The 22,608-nt window shown below is 49.1% G+C and overlaps 1 protein-coding gene across 2 annotated transcripts in view; it reads right to left on the bottom strand.

The window, feature by feature from the left end:
* LOC147090576 (uncharacterized) overlaps nucleotides 1–21,769 on the bottom strand; it is a 31,907-nt gene extending 10,138 nt beyond the window's left edge. The window contains exons 1-4 of one of the 2 annotated variants that reach the window (XM_085977320.1): nucleotides 21,624–21,769; nucleotides 12,811–13,022; nucleotides 11,789–11,987; nucleotides 5,994–6,106 (exon numbers count right to left, since the gene is read on the bottom strand). In XM_085977320.1, coding sequence (XP_085833446.1) covers nucleotides 5,994–6,106; nucleotides 11,789–11,987; nucleotides 12,811–12,955 — 457 coding nt within the window. In that variant the 5' untranslated portion in view covers nucleotides 12,956–13,022; nucleotides 21,624–21,769. Of the gene's footprint in view, nucleotides 1–5,993; nucleotides 6,107–11,788; nucleotides 11,988–12,810; nucleotides 13,023–15,958; nucleotides 16,256–21,623 lie in introns of those variants that run through there. The other variant, XM_085977321.1, reaches the window with a different exon arrangement.
* Nucleotides 21,770–22,608: the final 839 nt, after the last annotated feature.

Below are 22,608 nucleotides of genomic sequence, written 5' to 3'. Positions count from 1 at the left end.
TCAGGTTTCATCATCTGAAAGAAAGCATTTTGGGTGGAGCCTCCATCAGAGAGATATTAAACTACCTTTTCCAAATGCTGACTGACCCACTTTGTGTTCCCAGAATTTAATTTTTTAAATTCTGATTTCCCCTTTTTATTCAAGATAAAATATATTATGGAATTGGTAACTGTGTGATAGGTAGACAGTTCGGCCATTTAGGACTGAGATGAGGAGACATTTCTTCACTCAGAGGGTTGTGAATCTTTGGAAATCACTGCCCCAAAGGGCTGTGGATGCTCAGTCGCTGTGGCCTCGTCCCTAGCTTCCCAGCAAAACTCATGGCTGGGAATGCAGACCAGAACCTCCCTACCAACATCCCAGCACAGCTTATCATTCATGCACCCTCGGAAGAGACGAGCTGCAACCCTCTCACGCCGGAGACAGGTCTGTGCCTTGCACTGGGGTGAGCAGCCCTCCCAATCTGGCACAGCAAAGGACTCCCAGGAGGACTCAACGCAAGTCCTCCGCAAGGGCCAGACTATGCTCTTAGAATCATAGAAAGTTGCAGCATGGAAGGAGGCCATTTCGGCCCATCGTGTCTGCGCCGGCCAACAATGAGCTATCCAGCCTAATCCCACTTCCCAACTCTTGGTCCGTAGCCCTGCAGGTTAGAGCATCCCAAGTTCACATCCAAGTACTTTTTAAAATGCGATGAGGGTTTCTGCCTCTACCACCCTTTCAGGCAGTGAGTTCCAGACCCCCACCACCCTCTGGGTGGAGAAATTTCCCCTCAAATCCCCTCTAAACCTTCCCCCAATTACTTTAAATCTGTGCGCCCTAGTTTTTGGCCCCTCTACTAAGGGAAATAGCTCCTTTCTATCCACTTTATCTATGCCCCTCATAATTTTATACACCTCAAAAAGGTCTCCCCTCAGCCTCCTCTGTTAGAAATATAGAAACATAGAAGATAGGAGCAGGAGTAGGCCATTCGGCCCCTCGAGCCTGCTCCGCCATTCAATGCGATCATGGCTGATCATCCAAATTCAGTACCCTGTCCCTGCTTTCTCCCCATATCCCTTGGTCCCTTTAGCCTTAAGAAATATATCCAACTCCTTCTTGAATATATTTAATGAATTGGCCTCTACTGCCTTCTGTGGTAGAGAATTCCACAGGTTCACCACTCTCTGGGTGAAGAAATTCCTCCTCATTTCTGTCCTAAAAGGCCTACCCCTTATCCTTAGACTGTGACCCCTGGTTCTGGACTCCCTGACCATCGGGAACATCCTTCCTGCATCTAGACTGTCTAGTCCTGTTAGAATTTTATAAGTTTCAATGAGATCCCCTCTCATTCTTCTAAACTCCAGCGAGTGCAAGCCCAATCGACCCAATCTCTCCTCATACGTCATTCCTGCCATCCCAGGTATCAGCCTGGTGAATCTTCGCTGAACTCCTTCCATGGCAAGAACATCCTTCCTCAGATAAGGCGACCAAAACTGCACACAATACTCAAGATGTGGTCTCACCAAGGTCCTGTACAACTGCAGCAAGACATCCTTGTTCCTGTACTCAAACCCTCTCGCTATGAAGGCCAACATACCATTTGCCTTCTTAACCGCCTGCTGCACCTGCATGCTTACCTTCAGCGACTGGTGCACAAGGACACCCAGGTCTCGTTGCACTTCCCCTTCTCCCAATCTATTGCCATTCAGATAATAATCTGCCTTCCTGTTTTTGACACCAAAGTGGATAACCTTGCATTTATCCACGTTATATTGCATCTGCCATGCTTCTGCTCAATCACCCAACCTGTCCAAATCATCCTGGAGTTTCTCGGCATCCTCCTCACAGCACACACGCCCACCCAGCTTTGTGTCATCTGCAAACTTGGAGATATTACATCTAGTTCCCTTGTCTAGACCATTAATATATATTGTGAATAGCTGGGGTCCAAGGACCGATCCCTGCGGTACCCCACTAGTCACTGCCTGCCACTCGGAAAAAGACCCGTTTATTCCAACTCTTTGCTTTCTGTCTGCCAACCAGTTCTCTATCCAAGTCAATACCTTGCACCCAATCCCATGTGCCTTAACTTTACACGCTAATCTCTTATGCGGGACCTTATCGAAAGCCTTCTGAAAGTCCAAATACACCACATCCACTGGTTCTCCCTTATCTATTTTACCAGTTACATCCTCAAAAAATTCCAGTAGATTAGTCAAGCACGATTTACCTTTTGTAAATCCATGTTGACTTTGTCCGATCCTGTCACTGTTTTCCAAGTGCACTGCTATTACATCTTTTATAATGGACTCTAGCATTTTCCCCACTACCGATGACAGGCTTATCGGTCTGTAATTCCCCGTTTTCTCTCTACCACCTTTTTTGAATAGTGGGGTAACATTAGCTACCCTCCAATCCATGGGTACTGTTCCAGATTTCATCGAATGTTGGAAGATGATCAGCAACGCATCTACTATTTCCAGGGCCACTTCCTTAAGTACCCTAGGATGTAGATTATCAGGCCCTGGGGATTTATCGGCCTTCAATCCCGTCAATTTCCCTGACACTATTTCCCTACAAATACTGATTTCTTTCAGATCCTCCTTTTCATCAGACCCTATGTTCCCCAACATCTCTGGGAGGTTATGTGTGTCCTCCTTTGTGAAGACAACCAAAATATGTATTTAATTGGTCTGCCATTTCTTTGTTCCCCATTATAAATTCCCCTGATTCTGACTGCAAGGGACCTACGCTTGACTTCACCAATCTTTTTCTCTTCACATATCTATAAAAGCTTTTACAGTCAGTTTTTATGTTCCCTGCAAGCTTACTCTCATATTCTATTTTCCCCTTCTTAATTAATCCCTTTGTCCTCCTTTGTTGAATCCTAAACTGCTCCCAATCCTCAGGTTTACTGCTTTTTCTGGCCAATTTATATGTCCTCTCCTTGGATCTTATGCTATCCCTAATTTCCCTTGTTAGCCACGGTTGAGTCACCTTTTTTGTTTTATTTTTATGCCAAACTGGGATGAACAAATTCTGTAGTTCATCCATGCAGTCTTTGAATGTTTGCCATTGCCTATCCACCGTCAACCCTTTGAATGACATTCCCCAATCAATCCTACCCAACTCGCGCCTCAGACCATTGTAGTTTCCTTTATTTAAATTCAGGACCCTAGTCTCTGAGGCCTAGAAATTCAGTGGGCTGCGCCACCCGTTAGCACCTTAAGAGGGTGCTAAGTGGGTCGGAAGCCACTGGCTACGCCTCCTGCTAAATTCAGCGGAACGCTAATGGCGGCGCTAGCCGTTAGCGCTGCGCCACCACCGATGACGTCATCGGTGTGCGCAGCGCCCCGCTAACGCCCCGATCACGATATTTTGATGCGCCCCCTGCTTTAACACCGGACGCTATTTGCGACCGGTTCAGGGGGGCCTACCTGCGGCGGTAGAGGCGCGGGGCGGCCATTTTTTTTTATTGGCCGCCTGCCAGCACCTCTCCACGCTGCCGTCCCCAGCCTCCTGAGCCCCCGCCCCCACGGAGTGCCGACTGCGTTCCAAGAGCCCGGCACTTCTCCTCGGTGCCGGGCCCTTTTGCCGGCACTCGCGATCCTCGATCGCGCTGCACAAGGCCCCTTCCCTTTAAGAGGAGGTAGGCCTGCAGTACCGCAGTATTCAGCTGCAGCGCCCCAAGAGGGATGCGGGGCGCCTCCAGTAGCGCCGCACTTCCCTCTGGGGCGCGCCAACTGAATTTCCGGCGGGCGACCGCGACTGCTTCCGGGGCGCTACTTTTAGCGCCCTGGCGAGGCTGGTGCCCCGAACGGGGCTATAGTGAATTTCTAGGCCTGAGTCAACTACTTCATTCTCTATCTTAATGAAGAATTCTATCATATTATGATCGCTCCGACCCAAGGGGCCTCGTACAACAAGATTGCTAATTAATCCTTTCTCATTACATAATACGCAGTCTAAGATGGCCTGATCTCTGGTTGGTTCCTCGACATATTGGTCCAGGAAACCATCCCGTAAACACTCCAGGAATTCCTCCTCCACAGTATTGTTACTAATTTGGTTAGCCCAATCTATATGTAGATTAAAGTCACCCATGATGATTGCTGTGCCCTTATTGCACGCTTCTCTAATTTCCCTTTTAATGCCATCCCCAACCTCCGCATTACTGTTTGGAGGTCTATATACCACTCCCACTAACGTTTTCTGCCCCTTGGTATTTCTCAGTTCTACCCATACAGAGCTAATATCCTTCCTTACAATTGTGTTAATCCCTTCTTTAACCAGCAATGCTACCCCACCTCCCTTTCCTTTTTGCCTATCTTTCCTGAATATTGAATACCCCTGGATGTTGAGTTCCCAGCCTTGGCCACCCTGGAGCCACGTTTCCGTAATCCCAATCAAATCATATTCGTTTACCTCTATTTGCGCAGCTAATTCATCCACCTTATTACGAATGCTCCTCGCATTAAGACACAAAGCCTTCAGGTTTGTTTTTTTAACGCTCTTAGACCTATTAGAATTATTATTTACTGTGGCCATGTTTGATTTAAACCGTTGATTTCTCTGACTGCCACTTTTGTTTTTCTCCTTCCTATCTTTTGCTTTTATCTTTGTTTCCCTTTCCTCTGTCTCCCTGCTCAGGTTCCCAACCCCCTGCCATTTTAGTTTAAACCCTCCCCCAGAGCACTCGCAAACACTCCCCCTAGGACATCGGTCCCGGCCCTGCCCAGGTGCAAACCGTCCGTTTTGTACTGGTCCCACCTCCCCCAGAACCGGTTCCAATGTCCCAGGAATTTGAATCCCTCCCCCTTGCACCATTCCTATAGCCACGTATTCATCTGAAATATCCTTCTATTTCTACTCTGACTAGCACGTGGCACTGGTAGCAATCCTGAGATTACTACCTTTGAGGTCCTATTTTTTAATTTACCTCCTAACTCCCTATATTCAGCTTTTAGGACCTCATCCCATTTTTTACCTATATCATTGGTACCTATATGCACCACGACAACTGGCTGTTCACCCTCCCCTTCCAAAATGTTCTGCAGCCGCTCTGAGACATCCTTGACCCTTGCACCAGGGAGGCAACACACCATCCTGGAGTCTCGTTTGCGGTTCCAAGGAAAATAAACCCAGCCTATCCAGTCTTTCCTCATAGTTAAGATTCTCTACTCCCGGCAACATCCTTGTAAATCTCCTCTGTACCTTCTCTAGTGCAATCACATCTTTCCTGTAATGTGGTGACCAGAACTGCCACAGTACTCTAGCTGAGGCCTAACTAGTGTTTTATATCAGTTAGGTGACAAGCATTTTCAGCTGTTTTATCAACTCACAGCGCAAGGCTTCATTCGTGTTATCTGAACTGAGTGATTGAGATTCCCTCCCCAAAAAGGCTGCGGTACATCTTTAAACTTCAAATTTTCTACCAGAGAAAAATTCATTCCTGTTTAAGGAACAATTCCCGAAGCTTATGTGGTGCAGCAACAAACACCCGTACTAGTTATTGTGTTGCATCATTGCCATCAACTGGCTTCACTCGGTTACTACAATATCAAATATTTAACTTGAGCCTTACAACATGTAAGTAATTCAGCAAGTAATAAGTAAGAGCTCGATAGATTTTTGGACTCTAGGGGATTCAAGGGATATGGGAACAGGGCGGGAAGGTGGAGCTGAGGTCACAGATCAGATCAGCCATGATCTTATTGAATGGCGGAGCAGGCTCGAGGGGCCGAATGGCCTACGCCTGCTCCTATTTCTTATGTTCTTACAGCACAACCTACTGCCATGAGTAATTTTACAGCATCATAACCGAAGTAATTACAGCGGAATTTTCATTATTGTCTGGGTAACTAGGGTTGGGCAAGAAATGCGAGCTACCCACACAGCCCCAAGAGAAAGAAATAGGAAACCGGTCAGAATTAAAGCGATTTCCTAATATTATAATCAATCAATCAGAAAACACACAGTCACCTCCCTGTAACTCTCATCAATTCTCTTACCACTGGCATGCAGAAGTGAGAAAGAACTTTCTGTTCCGGGACTGTTCATAGCATTCTCAAACTCACTGTAATACTGAAATGGGGGAGGCTCCCCAATGATCCGCAGCAGAGACCTACAACATGAAGGACAATGATCAGTCACAAGGTCGTCAGCTTATTTGATCTCCAAAACACCAACCCTACCCTAGCTGACCTGGCAACTCAATTAAGTGTCCAACTGGCTTGGTTTATCGACACCTTACATTGTTTAGACCTAGTGAGCACATTACATGCGACTCAGCAATACCCGGAAGTTTCTTTTACCTCGCCACTTGGCCAGTTCTAGCGCAGCCATGGAGTACAATCAGTCCGCACCCAAAACACTAACTTTGTCAGCCTGGGGGGGCACAGTAGATAGTGCCCTCGTCTCTGAGTCAGAAGGTTGTGGGTTCAAGTCCCACTCCAGAAACTGGAGCACAAAAATCCAGGCTGACTGAGCGAGTGCTGCACTGTCGGAGGTGCCGTCTTTCGGATGAGACGTTAAACCGAGGCCCCGTCTGCTCTCTCAGGTGGACATAAAAGATCCCACAGCCACTATTTCAAAGAAGAGCAGGGGGAGTTCTCCCCAGTGTCCTGGAGCCAATATTTATCCCTCAATCAACATCACCGAAACAGATGATCTGGTCATTATCACATTGCTGTTTGTGGGAGCTTGCTGTGTACATTTTGGCTGCTGCGTTTCCTACATTACAACAGTGACTACACTTCAAAAAGTACTTAGTTGGCTGTAAAGCGCGTTGGGACGTCCGGTGGCCATGAAAGGCGCTGTATAAATGCAAGTCTTTTTTCCTCTCCACAGATGCTGCCTGACCCGCTGAGCTACCCCAGCATTTTCTGGTCTTTTGTTTTTGTAGGGGTCATAAATACAAGATAGTCACTAATAAATCCAATAAGGGATTCAGGAGAGACGTCCTTACCCAGAGAGCGGTGAGAATGTGGAACTCGCCACCACTTGGAATATTTCAGGCGAATAGCAGGGATACATTTCAGGGGGAGCTAGATAAACATGTGAGGGAGAAAGGAATAGAGGGATATGCTGACAGGGTGAGATGAAGTATGGGGTGGGAGGAGGCTCGTGTGGAGCAGTTGGGCCGAGTGGCTGCATAAATTCTATGTAATATTTACTCGATTTCCAGCAACTGTAGTATTGTGCTTGTTGTTCAGAGAGTACAAGTGCCTCCTATGCTTTCTTCCGATGTACAGTTCCATGAATTTCTCCATATTAAAGGAGAAACTTCTTTACCCAGAGAGTGGTGAGAATGTGGAACTCGCTACCACAGGGAGTGGTTGAGGCGAACAGCACAGATGCCTTTAAGGTGAAGCGAGATAAGCACATGAGGGAGAAGGGAATAGAGGGTTACGCTGATTGAGTTAGATGAGGAAAGACGGGAGGAGGCTCGAGTGGAGCATAAACGCCGGCATGGACTGGTTGGGCAGGCTTTGGTCGGTTTCTGTGCCGTACAGGAAACTCTCTGGTATCCGGCACCGACGGGACCGGCGTGTTGCCGGTTGATTAAAAATTACAGATGACGGAGACGGTTATCTACCGAGGCTATTTTTAACAAACAAAGAATCAGACTCCTGTTATTGAGGTGTTCGGACTTCCGACAGCGCCAAGAAGCCGAGTAGTGGCAGTTTGGAGAACTACCCCCACAGATTAACTCGGCCACCGCTGGAGACTCGGACTCGGCAACATTTCCGGTTATTGAGGTGTTTTCGGAGTATGAATTTTGCCGGTTAATAGAGAATTCCGGATATTTAGGTGCCGCTTAAACGAGAGTTTCCTGTGTATCCTGTGCAATATTAAACTTCCATTTGCCACTGATCAGACCAACGCAAGCATAAGAACATAAGAACATAAGAAGTAGGAGCAGGAGTAGGCCATACGGCCCCTCGGGCCTGCTCCGCCATTCAATAGGATCATGGCTGGTCTGAATCTAGACTCACGTCCACTTCCCTGCCCTCTCCCCGTAACCCCTAATTCCCTTATCTGCTCGGAAAATGTCTATCTCCATTTTAAATTTATTTAATGTCGCAGCTTCCACAGCTCTCTGGGGTAGCAAATTCCATAGATTTACTACCCTCTGAGTGAAGAAGTTTCTCCTCATCTCAGTTTTGAAAGGGCAGCCCCTTATTCTAAGATTATGCCCCCTAATTCTAATCTCACCCATCAGTGGAAACACCCTCACCGCATCCACCCGATCAAGCCCCCTCACAATCTTATATGTTTCGATAAGATCGCCTCTCATTCTTCTGAACTCCAATGAGTAGAGTCCCAACCTACTCAACCTTTCCTCATACGTCAACCCCCTCATCTCTGGAATCAACCGAGTGAACCTTCTCTGAACCGCTTCGAGAGCAAGTATATCTTTTCTTAAATATGGAAACCAAAACTGCATGCAGTATTCCAGGTGTGGCCTCACCAATACCCTGTATAACTGCAGCAAGACTTCCCTGTTTTTATACTCCATCCCCCTTGCAATAAAAGCCAAGATTCCATTTGGCCTTCCTGATCACCTGCTGCACCTGCATACTAACTTTTTGTGTTTCATGCACCAGGACCCCCAGATCCCTTTGTACTGTAGCACTTTGCAGTTTCTCTCCATTTAGATAATAACTTGCTCTTTGATTTTTTTCTGCCAAAGTGCATAACCTCACACTTTCCAACATTATATTGCATCTGCCAAATTTCTGCCCACTCACTTAGCCTGTCTATGTTCTTTTGCAGGTTTTTTATGTCCTCCTCACTCACTGCTTTCCCTCCCATCTTTGTATCGTTGGCAAACTTGGATATGTTGCACTCGGTCCCTTCCTCCAAATCGTTAATATAGATTGTAAAGAGTTGGGGTCCCAGCACTGACCCCTGCGGAACACCACTAGTTACTGATTGCCAGCCCGAGAACGAACCATTTATCCCAACTCTTTGTTTTCTGTTAGATAGCCAATCTTCCACCCATGCCAGTATATTACCCCCAATCCCGTGATTTTTTATCTTTATCAATAAGCCTTCCTTATGAGATCTTGACTGCCTTCTCCGAGTCCAATGTACCGTCCCTTCCCTCCCCAAGCTTGGTACCATCTGTAAATGTAACTACTATGCATTGAGGCCATTAGGTTCTGGGCAGTGATGTTTAATCTAGGGGTCAAATGGTTTCCACGGCAAATAATAGATACCCCGAGAACGATAAAAAGGCAGTTATGCTTTCTTCTTTTGTCCCCATCCTCTGCTGGACGCACCGATGCTTGCTGGGTTACAGTTCCGCAGGCCTCCGGTACCTTGCCACGTGTCTACCCTTCAGCTGTGAGCCTACAAATTGGGTGTATTCGAGAACAGGGGGCTCCACCTGGTGCCCCAGCATGTGCTTTTTCCCAGCAGGGGTAAGGGGACGATAGCAAAATACTGCGGATGCTGGAAATCCGAAATAACAACAGAAAACGCTGGAAAAACTCAGCAGGCCAGGCAGCATCCGTGGAGAGAGGAACAGAGTTAACGCTTCAGGTCGATGACCCTTCGTCAGAACTGGAAAAAAGCAGGAAATGGAAAGGAAGTTTAGGGGCTGGGATAAGGGGGAGGGGATGAAAGAACAAAAGGGAAGGTCAGTGATAGGATAGAAAGCAGGAGACATTGAGAGACATTAAGAGATATTCAAGGCGAGAGGAGATGGTAATGGGGCAGGTTAAGGAACAAAGGATGGCTCTAGATGGGGTGTGAATTGCACTGGCAGAATGAAGGACAGCCGCCATGTGGGAGGGAAGAAAAAGAAAAGGAGGGCCAAACAAAAAGTGTGGATAAAAAAAAGAAGAAAATATATATATATGATAGGGGCCGAGGTTATGATCTGAAATTGTTCAGATTGTTCCGCACTCATGAGGACGGCCTCAACCGGGATCTTGGGTTCATGTCACGCTACATGTAACCCCACCTGACGTAGGGTCATCCAGACTCAAGTCGTCGTTGGCTTGTTCTCTCTACACAGATGCGGCCGGACCTGCTGTGATTTCCAGCAAAGAAAATGTTTTTTGTCTGTTTTTTGTTTTTCATACAGACCCCAGCATCTACAACATTTTACCCCTTGTGACCCCACCTCATTGTTCTTTGATGTAATGTTTTCCTGACTGACCTGTTTGGACACCATTCACACCTTTGATTGCTGTGATTATCTCTCTGCCGAGGTGTGATAAATGGCAGTTAGAAAGATTACCTGTAATCATCTGGCATTATTCTCTGACTATATAATCTGTGTCTATAGGCATCTCTCCACTTCACCTGACGAAGGAGCAGCGCTCCGAAAGCTTGTGAGTTCAAATAAAACTGTTGGACTATAACCTGGTGTTGTGTGACTTATTACATTTGAAATAGTTGAACTCGATGTTGAGTCCAGAGGGCTGTAGAGTGCCTAATCGAAAGATGAGGTGCTGTTCCTCGAGCTTCCTCAAGGGGTAAGGGGACACTCAACGGGTTGGAACCATGGTAGACTTCCCTTCCACCCCTCCCCACTCTAACTCGTGGGGTGCTGAATCCAATTGCAGCGCCTTGCATGCTTTTACGTGACTGAACTATCTCGGCATTCAACAGCGAATTTCGGGCTTTTACTCTGTGAAAATATTAACAAGGTCCCAGCGATTCCCATGTCAGCTACACGGAGGAAAACAGTGCAATTATGGCAGACAACATTTTGTGTTAGTGTGTAGCAGCAGAAGTAATGTGCTGGTAAATCAACAGATACAGAAAAAATCTGATGCTAGACAGGCAAAGATCTGATGGCCTTTTGGAATTTCAGCAACCTCCAGGCAATCTGGGCAGAGACCAAGTATGGACTCTGGGACCTTCTGGTCTGTATGGTGGTGCCTTTAACCAGGTGGTCATCAGGAAGCTAAAAGGCAGTGGCTCGGATATTACAGGGAACGGCTAACCTTAACCAGTCCAAACAGCACTACTTGACTTGACATCTCCACAGTAAAAGAACACACAGGGATTAGGAGAGCTTATTATTTGACCCCGAGATGAGCTTCCGACCACATATCTACGCCATCACTAAGACTGCCTATTTCCACCTCCTTAACATCACCTGACTCTGCCCCTTGCCTCAGCTCATCCGCTGCTGAAACCCTCATCCACGCCTTTGTTACCTCTAGACTTGACTATTCCAATGCACCCCTGGCTGGCCTCCCACATTCCACCCTATGTAAACTTGAGGTCATCCAAAACTCGGCTGCCCGTGTCCTAACTCGCACCAAGTCCCATTGACCCATCACCCCTGTGCTCGCTGACCTACACTGGCTCCCGGTTAAGCAACGCCTCGATTTTAAAATTCTCATCCTTGTTTTCAAATCTTTCCATGGCCTCGCCCCTCCCTATCTCTGTAATCTCCTTCAGCCCCACAACCCCCCGGCCCCCCCGCCGAGATATCTGCGCTCCTCCAATTCTGCCCCCTTGAGCATCCCTGATTTTAATCACTCCACCATTGGCAGCCGTGCCTTCAGCTGCCTGGGCCCTAAACTCTGGAATTCCCTCCCTAAACCTCTCCGCCTCACTCTCCTCCTTTAAGACGCTCCTTAAAGCCCACCTCTTTGATCAAGCTTTTGGTCACCTGTCCTAATATCTCCTTATGTGGCTCGGTGTCAAATTTTGTTTTGATAATCGCTCCTGTGAAGCGCCTGGGAATGTTTTGCTGCGTTAAAGGCGCTATATAAATGCACATTGTTGTTCTTTAGAACCCAGCGACGATTAAAATTACTTGTCTTGCAGGGAATACCTGAGATAGTCATGTTCCTCAGTTTGCTCCTCATCTAACGCATCGGATCCTATGCTGTCCAAATCAGAAATGCATTCTTCCGACTCCGAAGATGAAGACTCTGGACAACCCCAGGTCTGATTCCCCGCGCTCGCTGTAAGATTGCCACTTCTTTCTTCCATCGCCGACTCGCAATTCCATAGACGTTCCTCCTCTACAGCTGAACAGATAAAAGAAATTGCACTTTCACATTGATTTGCGCTAAAAAAAAACTATTTAAAATTAAATACGGTGCAGATGTGGCTCCGTTAGGAACCACAGAAACAGAAGGAATTGTCGGGGGGAGATCTTCTGCTTCTGCACCAGGGGCGTGTAATGGGAAATGGTGCGTTTCCGCTCAGTAAAATCAGTGCTCCGAAAACCGCAGTGCCCGCCATTTCCAGATTATGTGCTCCCCAGCACCACTGGAGCAGATAAACTCCCCTCCTGAGCGGCTGCAACCAAATACATGCAAAGTTGCCCATAAGCTCGCACAACAGCTCTGTGGCAAAAAGCACCCATTGCTGTGGTACTGAACCATGCAAACCAGTAAGGTCCCCAGGTTGAATGCCGTGGGCTGTGCTGAGTTAGTTGGTATCAGCGAGGACAGCAGTGCTTCAATTAGGGTCCGTGCCCGAGTGAGGGAAGGAAAGAAAGAGAATTCAGTTGGGGGGGTCCCTGCTCCTGATTACTATCCAGTAACCCGCCCCCCCTGCTGGAAACTGCAGGTAAGGACAGGATCAGGTGCGATGCCCTCCACAGTTGAATAGGCTGGCAACACTCACTCTTTATGCTCATTCTTGAAGAATGGCCAAGTTGCTGGTTCCCCATGGCAACGACATGAGCCACTGCCATTAGGAGAGGACAAACACTCCAGGAACATGTTGAGAGGGGAAAAAAAAGAGAAGCGATTTTATTTTGTGGAGCTCCAGTTTGCAAATACTGCTGCACGCTCCACAAATTCTTCTTGGGCAATCTGTGGATCAAAATATGGAATTACTTGCCTCCACCGCACGCAGAACCGAGGCGAGCTTGCTCTTCGGGCGTGCTGCGACTGCCTTGGCTTGGAGTGGCGTTGATGGCCATGGCAGAGCCAGAAACCCTTACTTCCGTCCCCTGGTTGACGACATCATTATTGTTGTCTTCCATCTCTTTGGGTCAAAATGTCGGCAAATCCAGAAGTTGCATCATGAGAGGAGGTACCAGCACTAGGAGTCTAAAGGACAATGGCAAGTTACCAATCTCCACCCACATCCTAAATCTCTTTGCCAAGTAGCACATGGTACAGTGATCTGGAGGTAGGACCAGCTGGGTTGAAGTTGGCATTGGATCAACTCTTAAGATTTTTTTTTAAGCAAGTGCGTTTTATTTATTGTAAAAATGACGCAGAGCTGCTCAGGTGACTCAGTACACTGCTCAATGTGGTACTGAGACACACAGACCAGGACGATCCCGCGTTCGATTCCGTGTTGACTTAACTGATCCCAACCAGAGCAAGGGTGGGATCTAATACCGGACTCAGAATCCCTTGCTAGAGAAGGAGAAAAACATCAGCAGGGTCCTTAAACTATGGGGTAACCCCTTACTGGAAGTGCGCACATGTGCGGATGTCATGTGAGAACAAGATCAGGTTTGGTAGGAACATAGGAACAGGAGGAGGCCATTCAGCCCCTCGAGCCTGTTCGATGAGATCATGGCTGATCTGTGACCTAACTCCATAAAGCCCGCCTTTGCCCCCTATCCCTTAATACCTTTGGTGAACAAAAAGCTATCAATCTCAGATTTAAAATTAACAATTGAACTAGCATCAATTGCCGTTTGTGGAAGACAGTTCCAAACTTCTACTGCCCTTTGTGTGTAGACATGTTTCCTAATTTCACTCCTGAAAGGTCTGGCTCTAATTTATAGACTATGCCCCCTAGTCCTAGACTCCCCAACCAGCGGAAATAGTTTCTCTCTATCTACCCTATCTGTTCCCCTTAATATGTTGAAAACTTCGATCAAATCACCCTTTAACCTACTAAATTCTAGGGAATACAATCCTAGTTTGTGTAATCTCTCCTCATAATTTAACCCTTGGAGTCCGGGTATCATTCTGGTAAACCTACGCTGCACTCCCTCCAAGGCCAATATATCCTTCCTAAGGTGTGGTGCCCAGAACTGATCATGGTACTCCAGGTGTGGTCTAACCAGTATAGCTGTAGCATAACTTCTGCCCCCTTGTATTGTAGTCCCCTAGATATAAAGGCCAGCATTCCATTAGCCTTTTTGATTATTTTCTGTACCTGTTCATGACATTTTAATGATCTATGTACCTGGACCCCCCCAGATGCCCCCTGTAGCCTGTTGATGGTCACATTATTGGGTCATATTCAAACACGAGGAAAATCCATGTGGGTCACGCATGAAGAACGGCCATGTGGGTCACGCATGAATAAACACCATGTTGGTCACGCATGAGGAACAGCCACGTGGGTCATGCACAAGGAACGGCCACGTGTATCACGCATGAGAAACAGCCACGTGTGTCATACACGAGGAATGGCCACGTGCATCACGCACAACGAACGGCCACGCATGAGGAACGGTCACGTACGAGAAACGGCCACGTGGGTGAGGCACCTGCTGGCAGCTGCCACTGGTGCAGCGCCAAGAGTCGGTAACTCGGGGCAGAAAGATCGGAAACGATGCTGCCATTAAAACCACTGGGCTTCGTTAATCAGGAAAATGGGGAGAGGGAGAAAGATGTTTTTTTTAAAAAGTTGAGAAACACGCTGCAGGGCGTGGCATGGCTGGCTTGGTATGGCCAGGCAGACGAGGTGGGTCTGATATGGCATGGGGTGGCGCCATTCTGGGCAGGCCTGGTATGGGCGTGGAGCGAGCCCAGTCTGGGCGTGCCTGGTATGGACGTGGGGCGGGTCCATTCTGGGAGGGCCTGGTATGGGCGTGGAGTGGACCCTGTCTGGGCGGGCCTTGTATGGGTGGGTCTCATATGGGCGAGGGGCAGGCCTGTTATGGGAGTGGGACGGGCCCAGTCTGGGCGTGCCTGGTGTGGGCGGGTCTCATACAGGCATTGGGCAGGCCTGATATGGGAATGGGGCGGGCCCAGTCTGGGCGGGCCTGTTATGGGCGGGAGGGAGGAGTGGGCCCTGGTCTGGGGGAGGGGCGGGCCCCGGTCTGGGGGAGGGGCAGGCCTGGTCTGGGGGGAGGGGCGAGCCCGGTCTGGGGGGAGGGGCGAGCCCGGTCTGGGGGGAGGGGCGGGCCCGGTCGGGGGGGAGGGGCGGGCCCAGTCTGGGGGGAGGGGCAGGGCCCAGCCTGGCGGGAGGGGCAGGGCCAGCCTGGGGGCGGGGCCAGTCTGGGGGAGGGGCAGGGCCCAGCCTGGCAGGAGGGGCAGGGCCAGCCTGGGGGAGGGGCGGGGCCAGTCTAGGGGAGGGGCAGGGCCCAGCCTGGCGGGAGGGGCGGGGCCCAGCCTGGGGGGAGGGGCAGGGCCCAGCCTGGGGGGAGGGGTGGGCTCAGCCTGGGAGCGAGGCCAGCCTGGGGGGGAGGTGCGGGGCCCAGCCTGGGGGGAGGGGCGGGGCCCAGTCTGGGGGGAGGGGCAGGGCCCAGCCTGGGGGGAGGGGTGGGCCCAGCCTGGGAGCGAGGCCAGCCTGGGGGGAGGGGTGGGCACAGCCTGGGGGGAGGGGCGGGCCCAGTCTGGGGGGGGGAGGGGCGAGCCCGGTCTGGGGGGAGGGGCAGGCCCAGTCTGGGGGTGGGGGGCGGCCCAGCCTGGGGGGGGAGGGTCGGGGCCCAGCCTGGGGGGGAGGGGCGGGCCTGTTATGGGCGGGCCCAGTCTGGGGGGAGGGGCGGGCCCAGCCTGGGGGGAGGGGCGGGCCTGTTATGGGCGGGACGATGGGCTAGCCCGGGCGCGAGCCGCCGGCAAAGGGCGGTTGGCCCAACTACCGCCGCCTCACGCACCTTTCAAATCGCTGCGCGTGTGCCGGGCAGCTGTCGCCGAATGCGGACCGTGTCGGGCGAAGGGGAGGTGGAGGGTCTCGCCCCTCCCCCTCCCCCAGCCACACTCACCCTGCCCGGCCAACAGACCCCCTCCCCACTGACACTGGTGCTTTTCTATGTTATATTATAATTATATTAACTCGCTGTCTCTTTCCTCACCTGCAATTCCCGGTTTGGGTGTCTTTCACTCTCTTCAGTTGCAAACGTCCTGCACTGAGCTTGGAGCCGTCCTCAGCTCCTCAAACTGCCCCCAGTGCTGGCAGCCAAAACAATCACTTGAAACAAATTAACTCCTTATATATAAATTATTTTAAAAAAACATTTTATTTCCGTCAGGACCCCGTGACCCTGGCGTTTTTTTAAAAAACCCACCAGTTTCAGTCACCTGAGGGAAGAAACCTATGAGACACACCCCAAACAAACCATTCACACTCTGACCCCCTCCCTCAGACTTAAACAAACATTTGACACCGTTGTAATCCTTGTCAAGTGTTTTCCCCTCCTCTTAAGAAAGTGCAGGAAACACATATCCAAAAGGAGAATTTAAACTCTGGATAAAAAAAAAATTCATTCAACCCATCAAGCTTGCTCCATCCAGAGTCTATGGTTATTCTTTTAAGAAATAAATTTCTACAGTGCCTTTTACAACCTCAGGGCGTCCCAAAGCGCTTTACGGCCAATGAAGTACTTTTTGAAGCATAGTCACTGTTGTAATGTAGGAAACGCAGCAGCCAATTTGCGCACAGCAAGCTCCCACAAACAGCAATACGATAATGAACAGATCATCTGTTTTAGCAATGTTGATTGAGGGGCACCCAGGACGCCACGGAGAACGCCTCCCCTGCTCTTCTTCGAAATAGTGGCCGTGGGATCTTTTACGCCCACCTGAGAGAGGAGACATCTTTAAACATCTCATCCGAAAGACGGCACCTCTGACAGTGCGGCGCTCCCTCGGTACTGCACTGGGAGTGTCAGCCTAGATTTTTATGCTCAAGTCTCTGGAGTGGGACTTGAACCCATGACCTTCTGGCTCAGCATGCTACCCTCTGAGCCACTGGCTGACACAGTTGCCCTTGCCCTTGCTACTTTAAGGAACACTATGGCCCAAAAATTATGCTATGGGATAGCAATCTGAGAACCTTTGAAATTATTGTTTTCCTCTTTTATTGGAAGCGTTGCTGCTTAAATTAAGGATGTGTCTAGTGACAACGTTGTAGTCAATCATTTTTTAAAAAGGTTTCTAATCCTAACCACTAACCCTAACCCTAACCACTAACACTAACCACTAACTCTAACCTTAACTACTAACCCTAACCACTAACTCTAACCTTAACCACTAACCCTAACCACTAACCTTAACCACTAACCCTAACCATTAACTCTAACTTTAACCACGCTTAACCACTAACCCAAACCTCTAACTCTAATCAGTAACCCTAAATCCTACCCCTAAACCCTAAATCCTGCGGTATCACTAGGCATCGATAATGCAGGTTGGCCGTGTTGTCAATAGTCACTCTGTAAAATAAATGGGCTATCACCTACACTAAAACAGTGGAGGGAGGAATTTCAGATGAATGTTTTAAGCATTAATATGCTAGTAGCCCATGGTATGACTTCAGGGCCTAAGTTCCTGCTATTATGTAGAATCACACAGCACAGAAGGGAGCCATTCAGCTCATTGTGCCTATGCCATTCCCTAAAAAAATCCACATGTCCACTATCTGTGAAGGAAAAAAAGCTAATCTTTTAACTTGGCACAAGGCTTGTAAATTTTGTGTCCTCTAGTTCCATGCTTGACATAATTAACCACCTTCCTTGATCCTTATTTCTACCTTTCACTCGATGTAGATGGCTCTGAAATGATTGAAAAGAGAAGCCATTAACGTCAAGAGAAATGTTTAGAATGAGACATAATCAAAAAGTGAAGCAGATTGTGAACCCAGTTAATCATGGAGCTGTGTTTATTTTTAAGGGTGAGATGTATGTTCAATTTTAACCAAAAATCTCACTCCAAAGTGTCAGCTGTGGCTCAGTTGGTAGCACCCTCACCTCTTGAATCAGAAGGTTGTGGATTTAAGTCCCACTCCAGAGACTTGAGCACAACAATCCAGGCTGACCCTCCAGCGCAGTACTGAGGGAGTCCTGCACTGTCGGAGGTGCCGTCTTTCGGATGAGACGTTAAATTGAGGTCTCTCAGGTGGACGTAAAACAGCCCATGGAACTATTTGAAGAAGAGCAGGGGAGTTCTCCCTGGTGTCTTGGCCAATATTTATCCCTCAACCAACATCACTAAAACAGATTAGCTGGTCATGATCACGTTGCTGTTTGTGGGATCTTGCATTTTTATAGCGCCTTTCACGAGCTCAGGACCTCCCAAAGCACTTTAGAGCCAATGAAGTACTTTTGAAATGTAGACACTGTTGTAATGTGGGAAAAGTAGCAGCCAATTTGTACACAGCAAGCTCCCACAAACAGCAATGTGATAATGACCAAATAATCTGTTTTAGTGATGTTGGTTGAGGGATAAATATTGGGCAGGACACTGGGGATAACTCCCCTGCTCTTCTTCGAAATAGTAGCCACGGGATCTTTTACGCTCACCTGAGAGAGCAGACGGGGTCTCGGTTTAATGTCTCATCCGAAAGACGGCACCTCTGACAGTGCGGCACTCCCTCAGTATTGCACTGGGGATGTCAGCCTAGATTTTTGTGCTCAAGTCTCTAGAGCGGGACTTGAACCCACGACCTTCTGATTCAGGAGGTGAGAGTGCTCCTCACTGAGCCACAGCCGGCAATGGGGGCAAAAAGAGGGAAATTAGCCCTAAAAAAAAAACGGAAAAAAATTACTGAAGATAAATACCTGTTTACTCTATTTGGTATAAGTAGTCCTGATGACTCGCATGTGAAAACATAAGAACATAACATAAGAAATAGGAGCAGGAGTAAGTTCCTTGGCCCCTCGAGCCTGCTCCGCCATTCAATAAGATCGTGGCTGATCTTCGACCTCAACTCCACTTTCCTGCATTATCCCCATATCCCTTAATTCCCATAATATGCAAAATACTATCGATCTCTGTCTTGAATATACTCAACGACTGAGCCTCCACAGCCCTCTGGGGTAGAGAATTCCAAAGATTCACCACCCTCTGAGTGAAGAAATTTCACCTCATCTCGGTCCTAAATGGCCGACCCCTTATCCTGAGACTGTGGCCCCTGGTTCTAGACTCCCCAGCCAGGGGAAACATCCTCCCTGCATCTACCCTGTCAAACCCTGTAAGAATTTTGTATGTTTCAATGAGATCGCCTCTCATTCTTCTAAACTCTAGAGAATATAGACCTAATCTACTCAATCTGTCCTCATAGGACAATCCCCCCATCCCAGGACCCAGTCTGGTGAACCTTCGTTGCACTCCCTCTATGGCAAGTATATCCTTCCTTAGGTAAGGCGACCAAAACTGTACACAATACTCCAGGTGTGGTCTCACCAGGGTCCTATATAATTGCAGTAAGACGTCTTTACTCTTATACTCAAATCCTCTTGTAATAAAGGCCAACATACCATTTGCTTTCCTAATTGCTTGCTGTACCTGTATGTTAACTTTCAGTGATTCGTGTACAAGGACACCCACATCCCTCTGAACACCAACATTTCCCAATCTCTCACCATTTAAAAAATACTCTGCTTTTCTATTTTTCCTACCAAAGTGGATAACTTCACATTCCTCCACATTATATTCCATTTGCCATGTTCTTGCCCACTCACATGGCCTGTCTATATCCCCTTGAAGCCTCCTTGCATCCTCCTCACAACTTACATTCCCACCAAGCTTTGTATCATCAGCAAACTTGCATATATTACATTTGGTCCCCTCATCCAAATCATTGATGTAGATTGTGAATAGCTGAGACCCAAGCACTGATCCTTGCAGTACCCCCCTAGTTACAGCCTGCCAACCCGAAAATGACCCGTTTATTCCTACTCTGTTTTCTGTCCGTTAACCAATCCTCAATCCATATTACCCCCCAATCCCATGAGCCCTAATTTTGTTTAATAACCTCTTGTGTGGCACCTTATCGAATGCCTTCTGAAAATCCAAATACACCACATCCACCGGCTCCTCCTTATCTATTCTGCTAGTTACAACCTCAAAAAACTCTAACAGCACTGCACCTGGGTTCCCCTTACCTGCCTGAGTTGCAGTCACACCCTCCTGTCCAGACCACTAACCAGACCTAACCCAAGGGGTGTGACTGCCTCCGGGATCAAAGTGTCCAGGTAATTATCCCCATCCCTGATGCCCCGCAATGTCTGCACCTCAGACTCCAGCTCAAAAACTCTGAGCTGAAGTTCCTCAAGATGCAGGCACTTACTGCAAACGTGGTTGTCCGGGATCACAATGCTCGCCACAAACTCCCGCAGTTGCGGCACACCACCTGCACTGCCATCCCTATATGACCTTGTTTTATTCAATTTAATTTAATTAAATTTGTAATTAGGTAGCTTAGTTTACAGTGTAGTTTCTTGACTACTTACTTGATCTAGCTTAAGTTAAGGGTACTGAAATTAAGGGGGAAAAATTCGGTCGCACCACCTTTGGGGCGCTAAACTTCGCTGGGACGCTACTTTTAGCGCCCCGGAAAAGTTAGTGCCCCTGCGCCGTAAATTAAGTGGTAGCGCCCCAAGAAGGAGGTGGGGCACTACTGGAAGCACTCCCCCTCCTAACTGGGGCGCTACTATTCAATATCGCGGCGCCACGCTCATCAGCACGTAGCACCACAGTACTGCAGGCCTCCCTCCCCTCCCCTGGACCACCGGGGAGCGGGGTGCCAGAAAAACAGCCTGGCACTCAAGAGGACTACCGGGTTGACTGATCGCGGCCAGCACCCCGCATGAAGAAGGGGAAGGGGGCAGGTGCGTGCAGGCGGCCCAAAACAAAATGGCCGCCCGGCACCTGCCCTTTAAGTAGCTCCGCCGCAGCCGCAAAAACGCCACCCCGACCCTGTCAGACATATCGTCCAGCGTTAGGTCAGGGGGCGCGTTGGAAGTTTGCGGCCAGGTTGCTGCACACGGCGATGATGTCATCATCGGAGGCACAGTGCCTCGGGGTGCTACCGGCTACCGCCGCCGCTAACCTCCCGCTGAATTTCGCAGGAGGCGTTAACGACACCACGCCCAGGCGCTAGGGGCTATGCGCCCCGTTAGTGCCCCCGGGGGCGCTAACGGGAGGCGCCAAGCAACCCAATTTTTCCCCCTAAATATCTACCTGTAACACACAGCACTACAAGTAGTGTTAGCAAAAAGCAACAGCTCTTCCCCCTCTTTTCAAAATTCCCGCTCTTTCCAAATTCCCAAATAAAGTACTCTGTTCAAGTCCACTCCATTTAATCCCGCTCTGTGCAGAGTGCCCCAAGCAGGATTAAACGGAGACTGTGTTTCCGAGCCATGCAACAGGCCCAGGTTTGTGCATGGCCAGCAGTGGGGATACCACAGCTGAGACTGCAGGTAAGAATCCCCTGTATACGGCTTGTTAACTGGTCATTTTTCTGTTTGTAGGAACTCGCTCTGTGCAAATTGACTGCCATGTTTGCCCAGATGACTTCAATAACTAACCTTTAAAAGTAATTCACTGGACCTGAAGGGCTTTAAGACGTCACGAGGGCGTGACAAAGCACTAAATAAATGCTTCCCATTTTTTTTCTCTATTGCAGTCACTGTAAACCAGCGGCCCTGCCTATGACTCATTTAGAAAAGCACTCAGTCTGATCAGGCCACGAACTGCTTTAATAAGTTATAATTTGCAACTGTGTGAATGCGATCTTACCTACGTCCACGAGTGCTTCAAAGCAAACATCGCCACGTTCGATGGGGTTGTGACGGGCTTGCCTCTGGAGCGAGATTCCCCCTGCTATCCTTGAAGTTGGCTGTGACTTTGCAGTGACCGACCAGATTGCAAACTCCTGTCTGGCATTCGGTGTGCCAGAATCCAAATCAGATTGACAAGCAAGGCAACTGGCCCAGTTTACCCGAGCGTCCTCTCCCAGAACCAGTCCGGCGACTGAGGGGAAGGAATAGGAGGCAAATGAGGTGCTAATGGCCTCATTATCTCAGAGAGACAGAGGTGGCTCCAACATCCATGGTCACCTGCCAGTTAGTGGCTCCCCATCCCCCAAAGTGGGAGCTCTGTTGTCCCGCCGAAACATTGTTTTAAAAAAGTGTAAAGGGGCCGATTACAGAGCTGATGAGGAGCACTGTGAGGGAGGGGGGAGGGGAAAATGTGCATTTTCCACTGATTAATCAGGAAAGGCAGGAGCTGCGGGCCTTGCAATTTCCCGATCTGTGCTTGTTGGCGTACGTCACTCCTGTTCAGGGAAGCCCCATCGTGGAAGCAGCCCGAGGTTTCAGGTTTTCTTTCCCCCTCCCCTCCTGAAGGCGATGGTCCCCTCACTTGGGGCTCAGTCCCGGAGGGTTGATTCATTCCCCCTCCTGCGGTATCTCGATCGAATCACTGTTGATCGGGTGCGAGCCTCGACGGTGAGTGTAGGCAGGACTGTCCGACTACAAAGGACGGGACAACGGATCCTGATCCCGTCCGAATTCAGCATCCGCACGTGTGAGCTTCCAGCGGGGGCGGGGGTGGGTTGTGGTTTGCCAGCCCTCCCGGGATTGTGTGAAGAGCCTCCCGGGAATCGACAACTGGCAGGGTGGGGGAGACTCGCAAGACAGCTTCCACTATCTGGGGCCAAACCCGTTCCTGCCCCCATTGTCGTGAGGGGGAACTGACCCGAGGTTGTGGTCAACGGTGCGGA

This window comes from Somniosus microcephalus, unplaced genomic scaffold (genome assembly GCF_052327205.1).
Source record: "Somniosus microcephalus isolate GS21.2 unplaced genomic scaffold, FLI_Smic_1.0 unresolved_chr4, whole genome shotgun sequence".
Taxonomy (NCBI): domain Eukaryota; kingdom Metazoa; phylum Chordata; class Chondrichthyes; order Squaliformes; family Somniosidae; genus Somniosus; species Somniosus microcephalus.
This window is presented reverse-complemented; position numbering and strand designations above follow the sequence as displayed.